General features: G+C 39.6%; 1 protein-coding gene across 1 annotated transcript in view; it reads right to left on the bottom strand.

The window, feature by feature from the left end:
• Positions 1-10909: 10909 nt before the first annotated feature.
• Positions 10910-27654, bottom strand: part of LOC311617506 (EGF-like and EMI domain-containing protein 1) — a gene marked incomplete at its 3' end in the record, with an annotated part of 495068 nt that continues 478323 nt past the window's right edge. The window contains exons 11-17 of the mRNA XM_084873845.1: positions 25954-26148; positions 24056-24187; positions 20606-20734; positions 19520-19648; positions 15918-16052; positions 11038-11169; positions 10910-10941 (exon numbers count right to left, since the gene is read on the bottom strand). Coding sequence (XP_084729971.1) covers positions 10910-10941; positions 11038-11169; positions 15918-16052; positions 19520-19648; positions 20606-20734; positions 24056-24187; positions 25954-26148 — 884 coding nt within the window. The remainder of the gene's footprint in view (positions 10942-11037; positions 11170-15917; positions 16053-19519; positions 19649-20605; positions 20735-24055; positions 24188-25953; positions 26149-27654) is intronic.

Raw genomic sequence — 27654 nt, 5'->3', positions numbered from 1 at the left:
ATCAAACCTGGGACCTTTCAGTCCAAAGGCCAATGCTCTATCCACTGAGCCAAACCGGTTTTGGCAAAATTTGACATTTTTAAGCTTAAAAATATCTATGATGTTGACACCTTCAGAAAATTTGACATATAAAGTTTTGAAGCTAGTTGTCAATACAACAAAATAGCATACATATCAAATTGCATATATATGTCAACATATGTGTAACTCCATCTATTGAAATAAATATGCATTATTTTTAAAATATATATTTTATTGATTTTTTACAGAGAGAAAAAGAGAGGGATGGAGAATTAGAAACATCGATGAGAGAGAATCATCAATCAGCTGCCTCTTGCACACCCCCTACTGGGGATGTGCCTGCAACCAAGGTACATGCCCTGGACTGAAATCAAACCTGGGACCTATCAGTCCGCAGGCTGACACTCTATCCACTGAGCCAAACCAGCTTTGGCTAAATATGCATTATTAATCAGTACACTTAGTATACATAAAACCCTAATATGCAAATAGACTGAATGATGGAACAACCCAACCCAACAAACAGTCACTATAACATGTGCTGTCCACCAGGGGGGGGTGTGCAGGTGATGGAGCAGGTGAGTTGGGACACCATACAAAGGCAGGTCACCAGTTGCTGTCATTGTTGTGAGCCTCTGGTAGTTATTGAAAATTCTTTGCTTTGTCACAGTCCCACCAGGTGCGCACACCTCCTGCTGGTGCCAGCCCTGCTTGCACCTGCTGCCAGTGCTTGAGCTACCACTTGCACCTGCTGCTGGTGCCCAGCACCGACCACAATTGCTTGGCACCATCAGTGGATGCAAGCAAAGACTGCTGGCCCCAATCACCCCACAAGGCTTCTCCAGCTCTCCCTGCTCCTGAGGGGCAATTGGGGCTGGCAGCCATCTCTCACACCTGCTGATGGCGACAGCCTTGCTTGCACTTGCAGGCTGGTCTGGGGCCACTGCTCACACCCACTGACAGCACTGGCACCACTCGCACTTGCTGCTGGTGCAGGCCCTAATTACTCCGCGCCATCAGCTGGTGCAAGCGGGAGCAGCGCCTGGGAGCAGCAATGGCGGAAGGGGCACCAGGGGCCAAGGTGGGATGGGCCAGGTGGGGGTAAGGAAGATGGGCAAAGAACTGTCCCTGTGCCAATTGCTGCCTCATGGGACACAGTTCTTTCAAGGTGCATGAATTTGTGCACTGGGCCCCTAGTAATGATATAGTGATACCTGGATACAGTCACATCAAAAAGCAATTTAGAAAAATAAAATGTTCCACATGTCATACTGATGATTATATTTAAATATTAAGGAATTACAAACCTAGCATCAGTCACCAGGCTGCATCCAGTTGGATGGGCAGTTACAAATTTCAAAGCACAGTGGACCATGAGCCCAACCAGTAATGTACAAAGGATGTGTGTGTGTGTGTGTGTGTGTGTGTGTGTGTGTGTGTGTGTGTGAAAGGTGTGTGCATTGGACAGTAGAACTTCTGGATGACTCACTTTGAGGAAATAAGAATTTATTTTGTGCTCTGCCAGATATTCAATTCAGGACTCTGGAAAGCAAGCAAGCAGCAAGAGTAATCATGGATTGCTATAGGCACTTAGCCAGCTATATTTACCAACATATAAAAAGAATTTTAAACACAGGTAAGTTTGGAAAGCCCTGTAAGAACAAAACAGAGTGAGAGCACTCAGCATCTGCAGAATATACACCAAGTTCTTCCGGTCATTATTTATGTGAGATGATGATGAACAGGACCTGCAATTGCCTTCTGGTTACAGCATTTGCTACTAGGCTCTATCCAGTTGGAAGGGCAGGTACACTGGCTAGTTGAGGCCCCACAGACAACTGTTACTAATGATGGGGTACAGCAGGCAGCCTAGGCTATGGAGGTAGGCTGGACAAGCTGCATACATACAAAGAAAAAGCACCCTCCCTCTGTCTTAAGATTGAGCACAGGCTGCTCCAGCACTTGACATTTCAAAAATACCCTTGTCTGTATCAGTCACTGTTTTTGAAACCTACAAATATGAGGCTCCCTAGAGATAGAGAATTAGAAACATCGATGTTTCTAATAAAGAGACTGCCTTGAATCCAACTTTTTTTCATCCCCCCCCAATGGAATCTTAATTTTCTCACTTTTCTTTAAATGTTATACAGTTAGCTACAATATTTAATATTAACAATTATCATCTTTTTTATGAATATGTTGTGTTTTTATCAACTTTACTGATTATTTAGTCCTCAATTACTAATTATATATGTTACCTTGGATAAGTTACTCAATTCTTCCTAGATTCAGTTTCCTCATTTGTAAAATAGGAAAAACCCAACTTCATTATTCAATTGTTCTGAGGATTTGATGAGTGAATTGGTAGAAACCATATTGTATGGTGAACACAGAATAGGCACTCCATCATTTAGATCACATAAGTGTTGGATGATGTATTATCACTGCACAGCATATGCCTACATTTACAATTTGGTGTTATGTAGCACAGATTGCATTGTATATTATTATATAGATACTAGAAGCCAGTTGCAGGAAGAGATTTGTGCAATAGGCCTCCCTTCTCTTGGTTTCCAGCACCGGTTTTCCTCCAGCACCAAGAACCCAGGCCTTTGCTCCAACCAGAGCCTGCCATCTTAGTCTTCACTGCTTTGCTGCAGACTCTTGCTGGAGTCTGACATCTTAGTCTTTGCTACAGACTCTGGCTGGAGTCTGCCATCTTCATCTTTGCTGTAGCACTGAGCTCCTGTAGATCCCTTCGGCCCCCACCCTCCCTCTTATAGCAGGCACCCTGCCCTGCCTGGCCACTTCGCACCTGGAGCAGCTGGGAGGCCACCATCTTTGGCCTAATTTGCATACTCACTCTGATTGGCTGTAGGCATAGTGGAGGTAGAGTCAATTTACATGTTTGTCTATTATTAGGTAAGATTACATATTATATATTACCAGTTGAATCCCTTCCTTTTAGTTATAGAAACTAAGAGCTATAGATATTTATTCACTTTATTAAGGCAGTTCTGTTATCCTACATGATAAAAGTCTAATATACAAATAGATCAAATAGCGGAGCAACAGGAACAACTGGTCACTATGATGTGTGCTGACCACCAGGGGGTGAGTACAGAACATGGTGGGCTTTGGCTGTGGCCGGATGGTGGAGCAGGTGAGAGGGAGCTCTAGACCCTCTTATTCCAGTTATTCCAAAATAACTAGACCAAGGTGGGGTGCTGGTCACTGTCACTGGGGCAAGCCTCTGGTGGTTACTGAAAATTCTTTGCTCCTGTGTACCACGGTCCCACCAGGCACTCGCACCCGCTGCTGGTGCCTGGCACTGGTCCCAATCATTCAGCACCATCAGCAGGTGTGAGCAGCAGCTACCGGCCCTGATTGCCCCTGAGGGCTTCTCTACCTCTCCCTGCTCCTGAGGGGCAATTGGGACAGCAGCCGCCACTCATACCCGCTGATGGTGCTGGCACCACTTGCACCCGCTACTGGTCTTGGCTACAATCACTCTGTGCCGTCAGCGGGTGGGAGCAGCAGTAGTGGAGGGGCTGGGTGTGGTCCTGGAGGATGGTACTAGACCTGCCCCTGTGCCTAATGCAGCCTCTTGGCCCACAGTTCTTCTCAAGGTGCACAAATTTGTGCACTGGGCCCTTAGTATTACTGTATACATTGAGGTGAGTACAGAAATACATATATCTAAAGTCTTGAGATAAAGCTAAAGAATCATAAAACATCATTATTGTCTGATGTTGTCTTCTAATCTTCTGAAAAAACTTCTTTTGAAAAGTGCTTTCAGAAATGGGATAGATACCAAATAAGTTTGACACTGATCTCATCTTAAAGGACCTGACAATTCAACCCACCTAGGCTACTGAATATTTTTTGGCATCATAAGCTGCACTTTTTATTTCTTTTTTTAAAAAATTTAATGGATTATTTCTATGAAACTTTAATCCCAAATTTCTTTACTAAATTGTTAAGAATGTTCTTTAATTGACTCTAGTATATCTTTAATGAGCATCCTTTGTATATCAAGAGCCAGAGAATGAAAAAACACAGGACAGCTTTAATCATGTACAAACAGACACTTAAAATACACCATTATTGGAAAGAAGGGATTTAGATTTTCTTTTTTGTTGTTGTTGTTAGTTTCTGTACACTGAAAAAATAAAAATCCCTAAAGAACTTTAATAGGCAATAAAAATGGAAAGAGAAAAAAAAATGTATTCGTGGGAAGAGTAATAGACAATGGCACCACGTTTTAAAAGCACAGGGTGCTTGGAGGAATGACTAAAGCATGTGGGATATGTGTGAACGTAAGTCAAAATGATGTTGGGAACAGAGAGATGATGGCCTTTAGTACCCAAACTTTATGGAATTCTGACTTCATCATGGAGAGCATTAGTAGATTTATAAGATGATAACAGGATTAACTTCATTTTTAAATATTTAACTAAGACATTATAGAAGATGAAAGAATATAGGAAAGAGCACCTCTTGGGCTTTCTTCAATGGCTATTTATAAAACACACACACACACACACACACACACACACACACACAAAGAAAAAGATAGCTAATTTGCTTGAAAACAGGAAGACAAATGTCCTGAAGGCCAGGTCCACACAACTCCTCAACTTAAAGCCTCTATTTCACTGCAGCAAGACCCCCTTCTGTTTCCACAGGCGCTGGGGAAATGAATTTATTGGCAATGACCTCAACCATATCCCTATTTAAAAACTGAATTTGCACAATAGCTCTATGAGAGGCCTGTCACCACTTCCCTGTTGCCTCTCGATGGCACTGCTCTGTGGGAACTGACATTTGCTGATGCTTCATCAGGCGGGACTGCCTGCTGAGAACCAGATTGGTAAGGGGCAAGCATCTCACTGCTGGAAAGGATGGGAGATGTATTATTTAAATACATTTTATCTTACAGCAACTTTAAAAATCACATCTAGGGTTGCTTTAGAGAGGTTAGAAGCATATGCTTGCATCTCACCTTTTCATGTTGGGCAATGCTTAAGACCTTTAGTAGTAATTGTTCTTCTAATAGTTTTTTATTTGTTTGTTTTATTTTACTTTGTTTTATATGTACTCGTTTTTTTCTGCCTTAGATAATTGCCTTGTTTATTACAACAGTGTGCCTTAAAGAAAATGCCAGCCCTGGTTTGTGGTAGGTGTGCTACAGGTAGCTGAAGCACAGTTTATAGCTTTAAGGTAGTGGTCGGCAAACTGTGGCTCGCGAGCCACATGCGGCTCTTTGGCCCCTTGAGTGTGGCCTCCCACAAAATACCACATGCAGGCGCACACGTACAGGGCAATTGAACCTTTGTGGCCGATGCACAGAAGTCAGTTTTTGACCTATGCAAGTCTATTTTGAAAAAGTGGCTTTAGAACACTCAAGGGGCTCACGAGCAGCTGTTTGCCAACCACTGGTTTAAGGAAACACATGGTTCTCCTTGATTTGAGTCAATACTCCAACTATATGAACTCTAGAGAAAAAAAGTGAGAAGACTGTCTATAATAAAGCAATCTGACACTTAAAAAAAATCTTGAAGCAGTTGAGCTAAACAATTAATTTTTGTTTTAAAATATAATAGCTGAAACCGGTTTGGCTCAGTGGATAGAGAGTCGGCCTGCGGACTGAGGGGTCCTGGGTTTGATTCTGGTGAAGGGCATATACCTTGGTTGCGGGCACATCCCCATTGGATGTGTGCAAGAGGCAGTTGATCGATGTTTCTCTCTCATCGATGTTTCTAACTCTCTATCCCTCTCTCTTCCTCTCTGTAAAAAGTCAATAAAATATATTAAAAAAAATAAAATAAAAATACAATAGACTAAATTAATAGCAAAATTTTTGTTGGTTGGAACTATTTATTTCTTGGTTAACTTAAACTCAACCCATAAGGTCAAATTCATGATCTGTTTAGAAACAGCTAAGTAAAATGGACACCTAAAAAGTAATTATTTCTAAGTATCAAAAGAGAAAGTGAAATTAAGAAATCTGAATGCAACATTTGCCAGCCAGTGCAGTATTCGCGAGCTGTTAGTACCAACTCCAGAAAGCCAATTGTTAAAAGTCAGGAACTTTTGTGAACCAGTTGACATCACATGGGTTACTTGAAATCATTGTGGTGGGAGTATTGCATGGTGGTGATTGGTAAATGTTACTAAAGAGGGTTTTGCTATTTCAGAGACCCAGTTGTTTAACATTTACTAGCTTACCTCTACAGAAAGTTTACACCTGCGTTCAGTGTGATTTTGATATTTGATGACAGTTGATCATCATCATTTTATTGTTATTCATCATTTCATGATGTTTGATCACATGATGTTGACAGCTTGAACTGAATTTGAAATTAGTATCTCCCTTCTAGTGTCTTCTCTCCCATCTCTCTCACTTCCTTTCCTCAGTAGTGGAGGGGAGTATTTTGTAAATGCTCATAAAAATATGACAGAATTGAAAGGAGTGATAACAAAATGACGGAAGAATAGAAAATGGAACTTCTGAAGAGAGGGAAATGAGGTGTTCAGAGAAAGCATTACAGGCACACCTCATTTTATTGCTCTTCGCTTTATGTTGCTTTGCAGATAATGTCTTATTTTACAAACTCAAGGTTTGTGGCAATCCTACATCAAGTAAGTCAATGGGCACTATTTTCCAGCAGGCTCTGCTGATGCTTAGCATTCGTTAGCAATAAAATATGCACATTTTTAAAACATAATGCTATTGCACACTTAATAGACTAGTATGGTTTAAACATAACTTCTATATACACTGGGAAACCAAAAAATTGTGTCTTGCTTTATTAAGAAATTTGCTTTATTGTGGTGGTCTGCAACTGAACCTGCAATATCACTAAGTTATACCTGTACTATGTTCTATTTTTTAATTTTTTTATTTTAGTAGTGCTGCCAAGTTCAATATTCACCTCATGTAAACAGAAGAAAACCAACTTAAATGTGAAGAGCAACAAGTTCAATTAGACTGAAGGAAAACTTTTTCCCTAGTTGGGAACAGTTAAGCCTACCAGACAATCTTTTAAGAACAGACGATTATCTTAGTTGGATAGTTAGTCAATGATTGCTCCAAAGATGATTAATTTACCCATCCCCAGATGGTTAAAGGGGAAAATGTAAAGTAGTGAATATGGGGAAGACAAAAGTGTACAAAGAAGAAAAATATTCACCCATAGTCCAACCCTCTAGAGATGGCCAGTGTTAACAGTTGTCCTTTCTGCTACAATTTTCCATATATACTCATGGGTACATGTTTTACAAATATGGATCATTCTTTATATACATCGCTTAATGTCAATTCTCCTGACATTACACAATCTTCCAGAACATAAATCTCAATGGCCTCAGAATAATCTACTGATGTGTTATAGAATTTGTTTAACCATTCTCCTTCTGGTGGATATTCAGATTGCCATTATTTTTTATTTTATCATTAAAATTATTCTGGGATAAAGAAAAAGCTGGGACCATTTTCAAATTACTTGGTAAAATGCCCGATATATAGAGTGAAACTGCTCTTGTCTGAGATGGTACTTTCTTCTCCAGGGAATGAAAATGACTCTGAAGCCACAGCTGCCTCCTTCCTCAATACTGATCAGGGAGTGGGGAAAAAATACAACTTATCATAATACAGAATGTTTCCTGACAAAGTGAAATAAAACCTTTTTTTAAAAAGAATTATTTTCCCCAAGTAATTGTATTTATACATTTTAAAAATTAGAATTTATATAAAGCTAATATCTTTAGAAATAGCTTTTTGATCCTTCCTGCCTCTAAAACTTATTACCTTGTATAGTTTATAAGCAGTTTTGCACATCATTATGTTGAATAACTGGGTTTTAAAATTCTGTGAGCACCAAAACAGGATATTTAGAGAAATGTATGCTTTTTTTTAATAACACAATCCCCTTTTTAAATGCCATGCATTCTTTTGGGGAGTATGTACGAAGCATTTTTAATAAGTTCTATCCTTTGGTTCCTTTTCTATTTACTAAATATATTAGTATAATGATTATATAATTTGTCTTTTGTGTTTATGTATGTAAAATCAGATAACAGCACATAACACAAAAATGGAACTGGACTAGGAGGAGGGGAATATTTTTGTCTATTCAATTCAATACATTATCTCATATTAGGTTGCCAACAAAATTAAGACACTACTACTTGTTATAAAAAATCTCTCAGCATATCATGGTATATTCTGCTGGGGTTTAAAAATCCTAGAATGTAAGAGAATTGTAACATAATTATTACATTAATATTTTAAAGAATGAACAGTTTATCTCTTCACTAGTTTTTAAATAGTCTATTTATATCACCTTGACAATTGGAGCAGTATAAACTTTGTCACTATCTGCTTAATAATTATTCCATTAAAGTTGAGTTAGACAGAAAATGTCACTTCACTGTGGAAATAGCAGGTAACTACCTTTTGAATATGTAAATTCTTACCTTTAAGCTTTTTTTTTTTTTTTTTTTAAAGCAAACAAGTAGGTTAGGGCTAGCCAACTGCTGCAGTTGAACTGCTGCAGTTGGAAATGCTTGTCAACAGAGCCAGGATAACAGTCCTAAGTAAAAACCACCTAGTTACATCCAGAAAAGTCTTTGGGCCTGGACATTGTCCTTAGGGATAACAATGCATTCCCCAAATGGTCAGATGATGAACTAAGTGCTAAATACCATCCTGGTATTACCTTTTATATTGACATTTAGACTAGTACTGGTTTTACTTGCTTGCTGGTTTATAGAAAGTCCTAAGCACTGAAAGTTAATTGAAATCAATAGTTTCACCTCATAAAATCAAAGATCATCACAAAAAACAGACATATTCTAACCTTTATTAGACATATTTGAACAGCAATGTAAAAATAATATTGTAATAACTACATGTGGTGTCCGATGGGTACCAGACTTATAGGGGTGTTCACTTTGTAAGTTAAATTTGTACATCTGAAGCTAATGTAATATTGTATGTCAATTGTGACTGAAAAAAAATTGCAAAAGAAAATACCAATATTAGCATCCAGTCCACAGCTTTCCAGAAGCTCTCAGGAAAGAGAGCTTTGTCCTACCGTGGATGAAGTAGAGAAGGTAGGACAGGCAGGGTTATCAGAGGTAATGTAAGAATCATAAGCAGAATAGAAGCAGCAAAGTAGTAGTTCTACTGGCTCTTTGAAACAGATTCATTTTAACTAATTACTTTTTATCAGTCTATAATTTGTTTCCATTCTGACAATAATTATAAATACAGACAAACAGATTCTTTTATATATATATTAGAGGCCCAGTGTACAAATTCATGCATGGATAGAGTCTGGCCAGCTCTGCTCCTGAATGGGATGGGGGGGACCTATCAGGGGCCAATGGCCTGGGGGAGGGGCCATAGGTGGTTGGCTGTCCGGCCCTGCCCCTGATCAGGGGTGAGGCTGACTGGGGGGAGGGGCTACAGAGTTGGCCGGTTGGCCCCACCCACAGATATGGCTATAGTGGGCATCATAGCAACTGGTCATTCAGTCATTCAAGTGTTCCAGTTGCTGGCTTTATATAGATATAAATATAGATATAGATATAGATATAGATATAGATATAGATATAGATATAGATATAGATATAGATATATAGATATAGATATAGATATAGATATAGATATATAGATATATAGGTATATAGGTATAGGTATAGATATAGATATAGATATAGATATAAATATAAGTATATGTATAGATATAGGTATAGGTATAGGTATAGGTATAGGTATAGATATAGATATAGATATAGATATAGATATAGATATAGATATAGATACTAGAGGCCTGGTGCACAAAATTCATGCACTCAGTGGGCAGGGGATATCTCATCCCAACCTGCACCCTCTCACAGTCAGGGAGCCCTGGGGGATATCTGACTGATGGCTTAGACCTGCTCTAGAGAGCAGGTCTAAGCCATCAGTTAGGCATCCTTAGAGTTGCCACAGAGGCAGGAGAGTCTCCTGCCACCACCACTGTGCTCACCAGCCATTGTGGGAGTACACCTGTATTCAGCACCTGCCCCCTGGTGTCATAGCAACCAGTCATTCCACCATTCGGTCAATTTGCATATTAGCCTTTTATTGTATAAGGTGATAGATAGATAGATAGATAGATAGATAGATAGATAGATAGATAGATACAATAGATAGATAGATTTCAGAGAGAAAGGGATAGGGAATTAGAGAGAATCATTTATTAGCTGCCTTCTGCATGTCCCTTACAGAGAAATCGAGCCTGCAATTTGGGCATGTGCCCTTGAGTGGAATTGAACCTGGGACCCTTTAGTCTGAAGGCCAACACTCTATCCACTGAGCCAAACCAGGTAGGGCTAACCAATTCTTTAGAGTGACTCTCATCTCAGTACAACTTTAAATACCGTGATAAATTGGTTGCAAAGATGGCACAACCCTATCTCCCAACTAGCAGATCTTCAGCAATGTGATTTTATTACTCCTCTATTCAGAGGTAGAATCTGGCCTTATGATTTGTTTTAACCAAAAAAATGTGGTAGAAGTGATGATGTATGGCTTCTGAAGCTAAACTTCTGACACATTATGGTGCACGCTTTCACACTTTGGGGGCACTTCTTGAATTCTTGTTTTGAGATTCCCATGCTCTGAGGAAGCCTAAGCTAACCTTATGGAAATGCTATATATGGGAAAGGCTCGGTCCCCTCTCTGAGAAGGCCCCTCAATCCTATTTCCCAGACAATTAACCAAATAGAAGCAGCCACCAGCAACTCCAAGTAAGACTGGCAGGAGAAGCATCTCATTAACCCACAGGATCAAAAGAAATAAATCATCATTTTCAGCCACAAAATATTTGAATGGTTATACAATCATAGATAATTGCAAGATGTACCCTATCATAACACCTCATAGATCAGTTAGAAAAAAGAATTTATAAAGCTAACAACTTTATTGATTTGTTGGTTATCTTTTCTAGATTAACGACTTACGTGTGGTGCAATCTTTTCCTGTGTAACCAGGAGGACAGTCACAGGTTCCAGTTTTTTTGTTGCATTGACCTCCATTCTCACAGGGTCCACAGGAGACCTGGCACTCTGGTCCCCAGGGGCCATCAGGGCAAGCTTGTAAAGTAAAAAAGACAGAAAGAAAGGAGCTAAGCCTTGTAATAAATCAAGATGGTCCCAGGTAAGCGAGTTGGAAAAGTGTTGCGTGTGTGCGTGCGTGTGTATGTGTGTGAGTGAGTGCATGTGTGTATCCCTGGGCTGCAAACAAAGAAACATTTGAGTAACCTCCAAGGATTTATAGCACTTCTAAAAATATTCCCCGAAGAAAACCAACATGATGCTGTAGCTTGTCACGTTGGAAACACAGATACAGAGGTTGTGTTTTTGCTGAAAATGAGGCTTTTCAGACAGTAACAATGGAAGCGATTTTGATACATGTCTTTGGAGGCAGTTGCACACACAGAACAAAACCTGAAAATGAGATGTAATTTATAAAGGAAGTTTTGGAGGAGCGATGCCTAGGAAGCTTAGGAGGAGCGATGCTTAGGAAGCTGTCCTCAAATGGTCGCCTGAATCCTTCCTCCTAGTGTTTGCTTCTATTGTAAGCCAAAAGAATCAATCCGGAGGCTTCTAATTTGTGTATTTTATAGGAGCAAACAATGTAGAAAGAGGAGAAAGTGCAGCTTTGTTGAATGCCCTTGAGCTGGAATAGACTGCTGATGCTACTGGGACCTCTGAGGGCTAGGATAGAGGCTTCAGCATGTACCCTACCACCAAAACCACTGGAATTAGAAACCTGGTGGAAAGCATTCTTTTAATATGGAGATAATGGTGAAACTTTTCCAAACACCACAATTGTGGGAAGTTACACCAGATCAAGCTGGCCTGTGAAGTATCTTCTTTCCTGGGTAGTGTTTCACTGAATAACAGAATTATTAAATTTCCTGGGATGTGTATACCATTTCTGCCTATTATCTCTTGATCACTTACTCTGTGCTGTGCACTTTACATATAGTAGCTCCCATTTGCATAAAAATTACTGTATGACATAAGCAATGTTAGCTTCATTTTAAATAGGAAACTGAGGCTGGGAGAGGTTAAGTGACTTACTCTGGGCCAAACCAGCTCAGAAGGAGCAAAGTCAGAATCGAACCCAGATCTTCTGGCTCTCAGCAAACTTAGGCTGCAATACTAGTTACTCAGCACCTGTCAAGTCAATTAACCGAGAGATACCAGAGTTCAAATTTGAAGTTCATTCAATGTGGAGCAACTGTAACATAATTCCGTCCTTATTATAATGATATAAGGATGGAATGAGCCTCCTTAGATGGATTCCAGGGCTGGCTGGGCCAGAGCCCTCCACATTCAGAGGTCTGCCGGGGTCTCTTTGATTAGTATGTAGCTGGGGTCCAAATTGCCCGGGGCTACATACTAATCAAAACAAAAACATTGGCTGGATTTTATTTCCCCTCTCTCATTTTTGGTCTTTCACAGATTCCTGTAGATACTAGCTCTTCTGCTCTTAAAAGTCATGACTGATGGGCTGAGTAAGTCCTGGTGCTGATTGTGGAGAGCGCTGCTCATTAGTGCCATTGAAACAATTTGCAGCCTTTAATTAACTATTCATCTGCAATCGAGACACAGGAATGGAGTCAAGATTTTTTAAAGACATGTCTGGTTCTAGGAGCACTTGAAAAGGAGACAGAAAAACAGGCCTGATTTTCATCATGCCCATGACTTGGAGAGCTCTTTTTGCCTTGATTTCAGCTGCCAATCATGGCGATCCCATTCACCCACTCCAGTCTGATTCATAATTTCATTTTGTGGTTAGACACAAATATCAGAATTGGACAAAGTTATCTGATTGAAAAATAATATGTTTTTGAGAGATTATGGTGACCTCTCTATTTTGCTGATTTACATATACTTTCAACTCATTTTTCTTCACAGTGGGAATCTCAGAAGCAGGTCCCAATATAGTATACTCAACAGCTGCTTTAAAAGAATGCTGTCAGAATAAATTAAATTTACCCAGGTATGTGTGTATGGTATTGTCTCCTCATGCACTGCCTTCTAGGCCATGGCTTCTCTCTGTGGGGAAGTGAATAAGGGGCCGACTCTACCCTTAAAAGTCAGTTGAAGCAGAAGGAGGTTGAGAGGTTGGCATGGGACCCACACTTACACCATGGAAAACACATTTATGTATTATCAGGCTTCTGGCCCAAGTACTTTTCCCCATTGTTTAAAAAAGTCACAGTCCAGCTCCCTAAATAGCCCACGCTCCATGAAATCTAAATGGACATTGCTGCTTACACACTCCAGTTCCATAGCCACAGGGTGACCTGGGAGACCTAGAGCACCTTCTCCCTTTCAGTCACATCCACAGGCCCTGCAGCTCTCAGGAGATGATCAAGCAAAGAGCACTTGTGATACACAAGGGCCAAAGGCAACTCCACAACCAGGACTGCCTCTGAATGGACCATAAGGTGTGATGGAGGCAGAAATATTATAGAATATTGGGGATCAGCTATAATTGTAAGAAATATTAATCATGCTCTGTTAACTGTGATTGTGTTGTTCTGATTAAAGAAGGCACATTCTAACCCGGCTGGGGGTTGTGTGCAGGACCTGGGGGCTCACCTGGAAAGGCAGCCCATCCTCCTCCTCTGGGAGCTGTCTATTATTATGGAAAGATTAACCCTTGTTGTAGAAACCAGAGCAGCCAGCCCTTTGCATATATACATCAGCTGGCCTTTACAAATATCCAGCTCACATTACCTGTAAACTACCCATTTTCCATGCCCTTTTGCCTACTTCCCCATATAATCGTCACCTTTCTACCCAAATAGGTGGGGGACAGAGAAGATTTTTGTGGATGACCTGTTCCTCTCCCATACTGCCAGCATTATTGATTGAACCCTGTCTCTTGCTGAATTGGCTCAAGTAGTGACAGGCAGCTCAGACCCATTGATTGCTTGGTTATAAAACCACCAAATGTCCTCCTGATTTAAAAACAAAAAACAAAACATTGCTCTTTACCCAACCAGCGTGGCTCAGTAGCTGAGCATCAACTTATGAGCCAGGAGGTCACTGCTGCATTCCCAGTCTAGGGCATGCCCCTGGGTTGTGGGTCCGATCCCCAGTAGGGGGCATGCAGGAGGCAGTTGATGGATGATTTGCTCTCATTATTGATATTTCTATCTCTCTCTCCCCTCTTCTCTGAAATCAATAAAAACATATTAAAGGGGGAAGAAAAAAAGATTGTTCTTTGGATCATGTCAAAGGCAAAAAGTTCACCTTGCTGTTAGTTATGATCATTTCATTTGTTATATGTTCCATTTTGCTGTGATAATTTCTCCTGCATAAAGCAGTACCAATGCAAAATATATGATACCATGAGAAAAATCTATAAAAAACAAAATTAAAGATTCTTTTTATGTATTTAGTTCAGAGCTCACTTATTGAGCAAGTCCTAGAAGTCAGGATTGTTCTAGGAGTTTGGGGACACTTTTTAAAAAATATATAGTTTAATGATGTTTTTACAGAGAGGATGGGAGAGGGATAGAGAGTCAGAAACACTGATCAGCTGCTTCCTGCACACTCCCTACTGGGTATGTGCCTGCAACCAAGGTATATGCCGTTGATGGGAATCAAACCTGGGACCCTTGAGTCCACAGGCTGATGCTCTATCCACTGAGCCAAACTGGTTAGGGCTTGGGGACACTTTGTTGAACAAAAGTAACAGCTACCCATCTCCTTTAGGGATTAGCTTCTAGCAGGTAAGACAGGCAATACATATTAGACATAATTATACTTACAGGATATGTTATGGCTAAAGATGAAGAGCACTTGGGAAAAATAATAAGAATTTAAAGAGACATACAAGTTGCAATTTTAAGGAGGGTGGTACTGATGATGTTCAGTGAAAAGGTGGCCTAAGACTTGGTGATAAAGTGGAAGAACCTGCAGATACCCAGAGAGAAGATGTCCATGAGAACACAGTAGAGACAGCCACTTCTAAAACATGGAATAACCTTTTCCAAATTTTCTATGCACCCACACACTTATATCAACATATGTTACTTATAATTGGAATTAGGATGTACATAAACTTTTATATTTCTAGATTTATATATATAAAAAAACAAAAACCCATGTAATGCCCTGGTTGGTTTCGCTCGGTGGATAGAGCATCGGCCTGCAGACTGAAGAATCCCAGGTTCAATTCTGGTCAAGGGCACGTACCTTGGTTGTGGGAACATCCCCAGTGAGGAGTGTGCAGGAGGCAGCTGGTTGATGTTTCTCTCTCATCGATGTTTATCCCTCTCCCTTCCTCTCTGTAAAACTATCCTCTCCCTTCCTCTCTGTAAAAAAAACAAAACAAAAAAAACAACAACTATGTAATTCTTAGAAATATGCAAAAGGCCCACATTGATAACTAGATTTAAATTTTCCAAATGTTTCTATGGTTAAAATTTTTTGAGTTGTATTTGTTTGAATGATCTGTCTTTAGGTATAAAGAAAATTGTGTTTTTAACTCCAAAAGCTAGCAGTGCCCTTGGTTGATTTGTTCACCTCAAACAAGTGACGGACCAGCTTCTTACGACAAGGTTCTCTGCAATGTGATCTTTCTTCCCTTCCTTGCCCAAGCTCCTAAGGGGACAGCTAAAGCAGAGGCTGAGAAGACAAGGTTAAATAACTTTATTGCCCCGTGTCTCAGTTTCCTCACCTGCAAATAGGGGATTAATAAAGCTTACCCATCTCCTGAGAGCACTGGTGGATTAAATAATCAATGATCAGATGGTGCTGAACAAAGGCTGAGCATTGTTATTAGAGAAGAAAGAAAATTTAGCATCAGATTGTACCTTTCTGGCATCTGTTGCCGTGGTAACCAGATTTGCAGGTGCAACTGCCATTTTTGGCGCTGCATTCCAGGGTGTTCTCCTCCACACACTGACATTCTGAAGAGCAGCCAGCCCCATAGGCCCCCTTGGGACAGTCTGAAAGCAAATGGAGGCAAACTATCACTTGAAAAGCCACACCTTGGTGTTTTTCCCACATTGTTCCTGCACAGGCATGTAGCTCTGCAAGGCCTAATTATGGGGGAAACAAGGAGATCATCCCAACTGCCAAAAAAACAAAAACCAGGGGAACAAATGTCTTTCAAATCAGGCAATTCATTTGCTTTTTGGCAAGTGGAGGTGAACAGGGAAGCCTGCACTACTTCAAAGGCTTAGGGGCTTCTGGTAGAAATCGCTTCTCAATGTGCTCCATTGGGGCCCGTAGTTAAAATTCTCCAAGGACTGCAAAGGCCTGCCAGGCCCCATATTCATCCCACCACAGCATGGAGATGATGGACAAGCACTGATGTGAAGCTCACCATTGTTCCCCTTCCCTTTCATTATATGGTAATCAGAAACACTTACGTTCTGTAAATAACGCAAAACTTTCATCCTGACAGTAGCATTATCTTGGCTACATCTTTGACAAATGGTGCTTGCCTTTCCTTCACTATTTTCCCCAAGCAATCAGGTTTTATAAGTGGAATGATAGCATAGGACTTATCAATTGAAAGTCCTACTTTTGCATTCAGGAAAGCCTACCCTTAAGTCTCTCTTTGAGGAGTTACTTATAGCAATTCAATCCTCTTTCCAAAATACACCTCTGACCATTTTTTCTTTCCCTTACAGATGTCCAAGGGACTTATCAAATAAATGGTCCTTCACGTGCCCTCCAGGCTCAAGTAATTATATTGTATGCCTATATAGGCTTTTAAAGAAGAAAATAAGCCAATTGATTTTTTGGTGAATGGAAATGAATATCTTCTCTGATTAGCAGAGATAATTGAGAGGGGTGGTAACAGTGCCATCATGTAGGGTGAATCTTGTCCCTGCCAGGGATGGACAGGGTTACCTCTGAAGCAGAACAGAATTATTAACAGGGTTCCTTTTTCAGTGTTCACATTATCTCATTTGGGTGATAAATTATACTAATTCTTGTTCATCTTTCCTGTGGCTTCCAAGTATTGAGTTCTTCCCCCACCCCAAGGTCTCTCAGTGAGATTGTCTTCCTTGGTGCAGGCCTCTCCTTGTTCATCACAGAACTCTTTTCCGCACTGATTTCCATGCCCTTCCTCTTTCTGGTTCAGCATCCAGAACAGTGGTTCGGTGGACAGCTCAACTGACAGGTGGGTATAACAAGGGCATGTAACTAGACATGTGACTAGAAAAAAAAAAAAAAAGGATGGGTGGAAGAAGTAACTTCTTTAGTCAATCCAGTGTCTACTCAGTGTTATACGTTGAAATATGTCCTCCAAAAATTCATATGTTGAAGTCCTTAGCCCCAGTACTTCAGTAACCTTATTTGTAATGCACATCATCAGAGATGTAATCAATTAAAATGCGGTCATACTGAAGGATGGGCCTCTAATCTGATAAGGCTGGTGTGCTTATACTTAGAGGACATTTGGACACAGAGATACTCTGTGGGGAGGATGCCCATGTGAAGACTGGAGTTATGCTTTCACAAGCAAAGGAAGCTAGGATAGAGGTCTGGAACTAATCCTGGTGCCTTCAGAGGAAGCACGGCCTGCTAACACCCTCATCCCGGATTTCTAACCTCCAGAACTATGAGGCAACAGATCCCTGTTAGTTAAGGCACTCAGTTTGTGGCACTTTAGAAAACTAATATAGGCTTTCCAACTGAAGCTTCTCAGGTCCAGGAAAGTGGCATTAATAAATAAAGCCTCACGTCTAAGCAAACAGTATTGAAAAATTGAAATGTGCATATTTTTTCGAAAGATAGTCACATTCAAAATGCTAACTACTATTACCACCACCATTTTCTCTTCAAATATTTGACCAGATGAGTTATGATTTTAATGTGTTTTTTGTCAAAATACCTAGTATTGCCTTATAAAATATTTAAAAAGTTTTAGTCTCTTCTCTTTTCTAGTTATTGCTACAAAATGGGATGTACCCTGTTATCCCAGAGTAGTGATTTTGAACTGGGGTGCTGCCAGAATTTTTAAGACTTGTAATACCTGACTATTTAGTCAGGGAACTGACCTCTTTTCCCTTAGATTGTCAAATAAAAAAATGACAACAGCCAACACAACAACAGCTGTCTGGTATGAATGCCCAGTCTTGAACTTTAAATGTACAGGTACTAGAATAGAGTTGCATCTTATTGGTCATGTCACAAATAAGGTTGCATCTGATTGGTTAATTCTTGGTACCATAAATCCTTGTATATAAGTATAGACACCTAATTTTTTAAAAACTCACTTTGGAGCAAAAGAATAGATAATTACCATTATTATTTTCTTGTAAATCAATAAAAATTATACCTATTTTTGTTACATCAGCAAAAAATATATATTTGTTGGTGTCCTGCAGAATTTTAGTAATTAGTTTATGTATGCCATTAGATACAAAGGTTGATAATTGCTGCCCTGGATGAACAATGATAGAAATGATGTTATCTTTGTTTCTAGGTTTGTTTTCTTCTCTTGGCATGTTTTAGGAGGTACAATGTTCTGGAATATGCCCTCTGCACATGCATTTCCAACATTTACCCCTGCCATCTCCCCTTCTCTTCTACATTGCTAACCTAAGCCAGACAGTTCATTACCCAGGTTCAGCTTTCCATGATGCCTTCCTGGCTCTCTATCTGGAGTTACAATTTACTCTCTGTTTTCTCGGGAAATACCTTTATAAAATAGACAAAATCTGTGGACAGTCAACTAAAAATGCATTATACAACTCTAAAAGGTCTCCGTTATTAAGAAATGGGTGATGGTATTTCTGAGGTCCACTTGGCAGGACTTTCAGAGGAGGGCGCACAGAACAGGTAGAGGAACAGGTAGAGGGCACACAGAACAGGGTGGAGAATGTCTCAGGCTCATTGGTGCCTGCACACGGCTACAAGATGGGATGGTGGGCACCCAGAGATGTCCCATTAGGAGAAATCCTATAAGCTGCTGACGAGACTGAATTACCTACTGGTGATTGTGTGTTCTCACATCTATTGCCAAATGTGAGTGATGGCCAAAATGCAAAATATATAACCTGTTGCAGAAATTTCAGAGAATGATAATGTTATGCACTAGAACCCAGAAATAATGGAGACTTTTTCTGTTCATTTTAGTAGGCAACTCCCACACAGTGCCAAGCCTCCTTCTGAGTGAGCTAGTAACCATCCTTTCTCAATAATTAAGGTAAACACTAAAGAGAAAAGCAAGTAAAGAATTCAGAAATGGTTTTCTTTCATTCATCAAAATCTAGAGTCTCTACTAAACAGAGACTAGAACATAAATTGTCACATATACATACATATCTGTGTGTGTGTGTGTGTGTGTGTGTGTATGTGTGTGTGTGTGTAAATTATGGTTTTAGTCTCTTCCTTTTTCTAGTTTTTGGTACTTTTCCGAGCCTCCTGGAGAGCAAATGCAGTGCCTGTGACTTACTCAGGTGACAAAACCTCCCGTAGCGCCCTGGCTCACACACACAGGCACCGTGCACCCTGTGGCAATGGCCATTGTTGGCGCAGTTACACTTCCTTTTGCAGTTCTTCCCGAAGAGTCCTTTAGGGCATCCTAGAAGTGGGAGGACAGACAAAGCAAATATTAACCCCTACGCAAAACTTGCCAGAGCTGTTGTTACATGAAATAAGGAGCTTGCAAAAGGTTTCCAATCTGGATGGACTGAGGCTAATGAGATCTTTTAAAAATCACAAATATGGTGTTATACCCTCTGCCTAAATTCCATAACAATTGGACACACCTGTCAAGTTAAAACTCCAAATTTTATGACTACGAGCCCCTACTTAGACTGCCTCATGCAGCACGAATACTTTCTAACAGACTTTTGCTCCACCAGCTGACCTCGTTCCTCTAAGGCAACTCTCTCCTACCCATTTCAGAATCTGGAAATGCTCTTTCCTCACACTTTCCCTGTCTCATGCCCCTCATTTTGCAGGCTTCTGTTGCAGTGCACCTTCTCTAGAAGTTGCTGTGGCTCACGCTGATTGCATTCTCCTCATGTTCTGATCCCAAGGCACACATTACCATATCATAGTGTGTGGCACAGTGCCTTGCAAAGACTTTATATAATTTGAATGAATGAATGCATATTATCCAGGGGGATGAATATTTGGGATACCCGTAGGAGCCTTCCCGTAACTCTCAAAGAGTGAAGTTAACGTGGTTTCCATCTCCCCAGTTTCATGATTTGTGGGACCCTGATAAACTCCTCATTATTTCTGGCAATCCCTAAAGACATAGCTTCACTGACTCTCTGTCTTCAGCTCTTGGGCCTGGAAAAGCATTTTTTTTTTCTTTATCAGCCTATTTAGAAAATGTGGCCTTTTCCCTGGTCTCCATGAGAAATCCACACACAGCCTCCATGACATTTTGTAAGTTTTCATTCATAATTTCTTCTCTTTCCTTCTTCTCCTTTCCCCCTCTGATTTCCTCCTTTTAATTATGAAGAGCAGATCAATAAGTCTCAAGATTTTAGAGTTATCTTATGTGACCAGCACATGACAGTCCTACCATGTTCACAGGTTTTCCCATGCACCCCTTGGGGGCACTGGCACTGCCCAGTTAGAGGATCGCAGGTGCCTCCATTCTGACAATCACATGCGCTTCCACATTCTTCCCCACTGGTCTCGGGGGAACAAGCTATGAAGGAAATGGAGAAGTTGAGCAATCACAGTATAACATACTCATTGTGATACAAATGAAAAAACACACACAGCAATCTTGTCTTCCTATTAGAACTGGATACCAAGTAATCAAAACCTCAGTAATTTGCTGGCCTGAGAAGTATCTCTGGTGTGCCTCCAGGTTAAGTGGCATAGTGATTCCTGGTGATTCCTGATGCAGCTACTTAAAATGACGACTGAGGGTCTGCTAAGAAAGTGTACATACAAAATGTACCTTGTTCCTTAAACTCTAACCATCACATTTTCAGTTTAGATACCCTTGCTGTATAATTCCAAAAACTTTAATGAGAAACACATTGCACCTTTTATTTTAGAAAATGGGGGAAAAAATGTAGAAAAAGAATGGTATGTCTTTTTCACCGGGAATGAATGCAACTAAGACTGTCTTGAGGGTCCCAAGGTAATTTGCATTCTTCGTCAAAGAATGATGAAGTCAAGCAAACAACAGTTTTGTTGTTTTGGGGGAAAGTGTTCAGTAGCCCAATAAAAATAATAAATTGGAAAAATGTCTGTAGCTTTATTTTAATTTTAACTTGGATAAATACAGCTGTTTAGAAAATGTCAGTAACCATTTTAATTGACATTTTGTCATAATAGGCTACATATTACAAAACTACATTTATATCACCTCCTCTATTCACCCACCCACACCTACCCATCCCAGATGCTTATATGGAAACTTGGCTTCTTATGCACTTTTTTTTTCTTTGCTTTCAAGCCCTAGGTTACTATGAAAAGGAAAGAAGAAAACAAAAGGAGTAAGAGAGAAAATCTGTCAACAAACATTGGTTTAGGTGTACATTGTTAATTTACATGTAGTAAGTCTGAATTCTTACAGTGAAAATAGATGGGATGAGCAGAAAAATCCACCTGAAAAAGAAAGCTAAAGAAGTTTACATGACTTGCACAGTATCTAGATTACAGCAAGTCATCAATTCAACATCTGCAAACCATGTTATTATCTGTCACTACTCCACACAGTAAAATATGATACCACATAGTGTACAGATATGCTAAGTAATTAATTAGCATCAGACAGAGCAATTGGCCTGGAGGAACAAATTTTAAAACAAACACACTCCAGACCACAGCTGGAAGATTTAGGAGTCATGAATCCTCCCCTCCATATATAACCCATTCATTTGTCATATGAAAATAACCTTCCCAGTCAATTGGATAGAGTATCATAATAACAAATAAAATATTCAATATGAAATCTCTTCAAAAGAAATGGAGTCCTGAAAGGTGCTATTAAAATTAATGTGATAATGTTTAAATTGTTTCTTTCTAATGACATGGAAAATTCCCAACACTTCAAAGCAGATATCTTCATCATAGACCAATAAATGGATTAGACTAGAAGATCTACTCAATGGGAAAACTAACTCTCCAGATATCTTTAGTATGCTCTTTCTGAAAATTTCCCTTGCAGCATTTGAACAGCTGGGACTTTTAAAAATATGGATGATGAATGATTGGTCACATCCATTTATTGCAGTTTATTGGGATTTTTAAAAAAAGTTCTCAGTTCCCATTTTTGTTAAAGAATCAGTGTGAACATTTCCCCCCCTCCAAGTTAGAATATTTCATTTTTATCTTTGTAAAGAATTTTTAAGAAATGCAGAGAAAAATGGAAAAAAATATATAATCTTCTGCTTTCAGGGACAGACTTCTATACAGGAAGAACCATGTGAAAACTTAAAAGATCCTCAAAGTTTTCTAAAGTCAAAGAAGGGGGCATCTTCATTTTATCAGCAAGTTCATTTTAAATATCTCTATATTAGTTTTATATTAGACATGCTATATTCTGATGTATTTGAGATAGATTTTTAGTTTTATTTCTCATGCTGCCATGCGTCAACCTGCGGACTGAGAGGTCCCAGGTTTGATTTCAGTCAAGAGCATGTACCTTCATTGTGGGTACATCCCCAATGGAGGGTGTGCAAGAGGCAACTGATCATTGTTTATCTCTCATTGATGTTTCTATCTCTCTCTCTTACTCTCTGTAAAAAAAATCAATAAAATATATTTTGAAAAAAGGCTTCATACAATAAGTGGGAATGGAGAAAAATGGTGGTTTAGCAAAAGGCACAAAAGTGTAAAGTGTAAAGCAATAAGTACAGAGTGGTTTAGTTTGTTGGAAATTATAAGCTGGTCAAAGGGTTGTGATTAGGATCAAAAGCAAAAAAATTGAGAAGGGCCTGATTTTAGAGTGTCTCAATGAGTATATCAGAAACATATGCTTTATGTATCAGGAAATGAGTCACTCTTATTAAAGTTTATATATATATATATATATATATATATATAAACTTTAATAAGATATAAACTTTAATATATATCAGAAGAGATACATAAGCAGAGGGATGCTTAAGGAAGGTCCTCAAGACCCTAGCTCGTAATCTTGGTTAAGCCACTTCATAGGTTGTGACTCAAGATCCTATCTATCTCCTAATAGAAATAATATTTGTGCTCTTTCTTCCTGTATGCTGGGGATTCACATAAAAAACCTGCTCATATCATCTTCTAACCCAGTGGTTGGCAAACTGTGGCTTGCGAGCCACTTGCGGCTCTTGAGCTGCTGTTTGCTGCTCTGTTGACAAATGAGTTTACCAACCACTGACCTAGACTCTCCATTCCAATAATTATGTTGGAATTAAGTTGATGTTCCTTGTGATTAAGCCCCTATCCCAGTGGTCAGCAAACAGCAGCTCAGCAGTTTGCCAACCAGTTTTCTAAGCTAATCACAAAGCCTAAGAAAACCTTTCTCTTAAAAATGTTGTAAGGTAAATTTAAAAAGAGAAAGAAGAAACAAAGATAGTTAATAAATTTCTAAGCAGGCTGCTCAGGCATTTGTTGAGATATTCTCTAAAATCTTTTTTTTTAAATTTTATTGATTTTTACAGAGAGGAAGAGAGAGGGATAGAGATTTAGAAACATTGATCAGCTATCTCTTACACACCCCCTACTGGGGATGTGCCTGCAACCAAGGTACATGCCCTTGACTGGAATGGAACCTGGGACCTTTCAGTCTGCAGGCTGATGCTCTATCCACTGAGCCAAATCAGTTTTGGCCACATGTTCACTTTAAAACCTCAGTGCTCCACAGGCATTCTCTTTGCACAACAAATAAATTGGTTTCTCACCCATATCAACTGCTTACCTTGCTAAAACATTTTAGGGAGAACACAGGTCTAGGATAACTCATCACCAGTGGTCTAGCAACAGGAAAGGAGAAGAGAGCACCCTCTTACCAATCCTTCAGGGCATCACTCACTTTCATTACAAAGAATGCCACCCCAGCCAGCTGGACAGGAGCACCCAGGCTTTCCCTCCTGGCACCGGCCTCCATTCATGCAGTCCTCACAGCTCAAACTGCAATCATGTCCAAAGGTGTGATCTACACAGACTGGAATATGGTATGTTTTCAGTTATTTCAAACTGTCTCAATCACTGTCACTGAAAATGGAGATGAAACACTTAATTTCACACACACACACACACACACACACACACACGCACGCGCACACACATCCTTCAATTCTTGAAGATATTTCTTAAAGTACCAGAAAAAGATAACGGTAAAGAAATACCTTTTAAAGTAGATATTATTTCGTATTTTCCAGTGACACTATTGAAATATAGTCCCAAAAGAATATTTAGAATATTTAAGAATGTTTAAAAAGTATGAAGAGAAATTATCATTGACTCCAGAACACCCAAATAATCAATATTCCTGCCACTTGGTGCTTTTTCTCTTCTTGGACTTTAGATAAACTGAATTGTAAAGTATGTGCTGGTGGTGTCACTCTTCATTCATTCAATGTAATGTTTGTGAGACTCACCCATAATGCACTTACACTAGTGTTTTTTTTTTTTTTTTTAAGTCTGTATTATATTTTAGTGTATAAGTGTACCACGAAGTGTTTTTCCATTCTCTTTTTGAGGGAAATTACCTTAATATGAATAAGGATGGAGAGATTTGATTTCCATTGTTTTAAGGATTGTTTCATTTCAAGTTTTGCCGCTGTTTCTAGTGGGGTCTCTCAGGCTTCCCAATTGAATGGCTGTTATGTTGAGCAAGCCCTCTCTCCTTTGGCAGACCCTGGGCTGCTGATTCTACTTCCCAATCGCTATGATACTGCTGGTAACTGAGCTCAGCCTCTTGCCCTCTTAGCAGCTGCCTTTTCGATTCCCTGGCTTCTCTGCCTGCAGAGCCCACACATTAGCAAATGGCTCAAGAAGCAAAGCAGCAGAATTAGTCCATTCCACCTGTCTGGATCTTTCTCCTCTCCAGATCTTGGCCATTCAAGTTCTGGTTGCCTTAGTAGCCCTGAACTCATTCTGCTCAGTCTTTCAGTCATTGAAGTATCAGAAGATTAATGAAGAAACAGTAAAGCATTCCTATTTTTAAGCAGATGCATTTACGAATATTATTATTGTGAGTCACCAAAGCATGAAAATACTTCTGCCATTTTACTGAATGCATCCTGGAGCTATCATCAAGCTCTGTTAAACTACTGCAAATAGAGGGAAAACAAAAAGAGCAACTCTGTTTGACAAAGAAAAGAAAAGGAAGCAGCAGACTGGCTGCAAACTGTTACTTTTGAAAGAGGAAATGCTAATTTATTTTGATCAGGAGTGATTTGATGCTTGAGTTCTGTTGTGTGGATATATGCATCTAAGAAAAACTGTTCGCGATTTTAAGATACTGTCTTGGTCCACTTGAATATATTAAACAGTTAGCTCTCATTGTTTTAAAAACTGGGAAGGATCTAGATTTCAAGGCAATTTAAACTAAGTTTTTAACTATATAAAAGCGACTTCTAATGGAATCTTAATAGTCAGAGCTAAAAGGTCCCAGTCCTCCCCATTATGTTAATTTAAAGATACTTTTCAGCTCCATTTCACTGTAATGAACTTGAACATCTCCCAACACCATGCACCCACACCACTACACATACCAACATAGCAACCCTATTGTGAAAGGAAAGGTTTGCTAGGAAGCTCAGAGGCGATTTTGGCTCCCCTTTTTTTGCTAACACCCCGTTAAAATGTTAAAATATGTGGTGGCCTTACGTATGGATAATGAAATTGTTTATAAAATAATTTACATGAATTCTCTAATAATAAAGTAAAGAGGTGACTGCAATGAGATAAATTCTTTTTACTCACCAACTTTGGGCAATAGAGCTAGTTCTCCTCGAATATCTTTTCCCACTTTGTCCTCACCTTCTTCATCTTGGTAGGTGGGAGGCAGAGAGGGAGCAATATAATGAAGCAGTCTAGGCGGGCTCTTGAACAGAAGGCCTGCGAACCTCACGACTTCTAATTCCTCTTCTCCTTCCTCTAGCTCATCATCATCTAAAGCTAAGACCACACAGAAAATGGCTGGATTCAACATGCTGGTTAAAAGAAGGAAAAAACGAGCAAGGGCGGATGAGAGAAACAAGAGAGTTTGAACTAGACAGCCAAGGCAGGGGGCCACTGAAAGGGAGAACTCTTTGAGGCCATTTCAAAAAGTCTCTTGTAAATGAGGGTGGGAAGCAGCTATCACAAAGCTGACACTGCAGCAGAGAGAACAAAAGGAAAAGATCTCAGTCTGTGAGGAAAGGGGAGGACAGGTTGAGTGAAGGAAGAATTTGTGGCCTCCATTGTTCCTGAAGAAGAAAATGGGGGTGGAAGTAGATTAGAAGAGACACATGAGATTCTTCACAGTGACTTACAGATGCAAGTTTTTCCATCACTTCCAATTCTGTAGCCTTCCTCACATGCACAGTGGTATGTTCCCACAGAGTTAATACATATTTGATCACAGACTATGCTGGTATCCAGACACTCGTCCACATCTAGAAACATTTAAACAATGTCTGCTTTTAGTCACTGAGAGATAAAATAGACATGGTGATGTCCTGGGCATATTTGTATTCCTGTTATCACCTTGATTAATTCCTGACAATGTACTCTCTTTTAGAAAACTTAGCCTTGGACACTTTCTTGAGTATAGCCCATTTTTTTTTTCTTTCACTCAAGTTTACTGTAGTTCATCTACAGAGACAAGGTCTTTTTGAGACCTTGGTGTGAGGTTTTGATGAGGAATTTTTTTTTAATTAAAATAAATTTTATTGATTTTACACAGAGAGGAATTGAGAGGGATAGAGAGTTAGAAACGTCGATGAGAGAGAAACATTGACCAGCTGCCTCCTGCACACCCTCCACTGGGGATGTGCCCGCAACCAAGGCACATGCCCCTGACAGGAATCGAACCCGGGACCCTTCAGTCCGCAGGCCGATGCTCTATCCACTGAGCCAAACCGGTTTCAGCATTGATGAGGAATTTAAAACAAAATAAATTCAATGGTCTCAGGCTGTACACCATTTTGTATAATTTTCATTCTTTCTTGAAATATCCAGTATCTGCAATGAAGCATTTCTTCCATGCATAATTCTGTATAAGGATTATGGAGAATTTTAGAGATGGAAGAATGCTAAGCTTTAATTTCATGTGACTGTCCATATCTGAGCCTAGACTTTGGTCAATGTGTTCACAATAGTAAAAGTTTACTGATGAAGCTGGGTTTCTAGGCTTTGCCTCAGATTATGATACCTTTTCAATTTGGATGCATGTACCCAAGTATGTATATTCACACCATACAATCATCTTTTGGCTGACTTTGCTTAAGAGCAGATGGTTGATGAAATTCAAATTTCTTGGCTCCTGTTAATTGGATTAAATGTGGTAAATGGTAATATATTGTACTGTGTTTTCAGATATAGATATCATATCTGTGTTTTCTTTGCTGTTACCTACATTTGCAAGACTGAAGAGCTTGGCATCTATATGAAAAAAAACAAAACACACCTATCATTCTCAAC

Source organism: Pipistrellus hanaki, assembly GCF_964339955.1.
Source record: "Pipistrellus hanaki genome assembly, chromosome: 2".
In the NCBI taxonomy this organism is placed as follows: Eukaryota; Metazoa; Chordata; class Mammalia; order Chiroptera; family Vespertilionidae; genus Pipistrellus; species Pipistrellus hanaki.
Note: the sequence above shows the minus strand (reverse complement) of the source record. Positions and strands in the feature narration are given on the sequence as shown.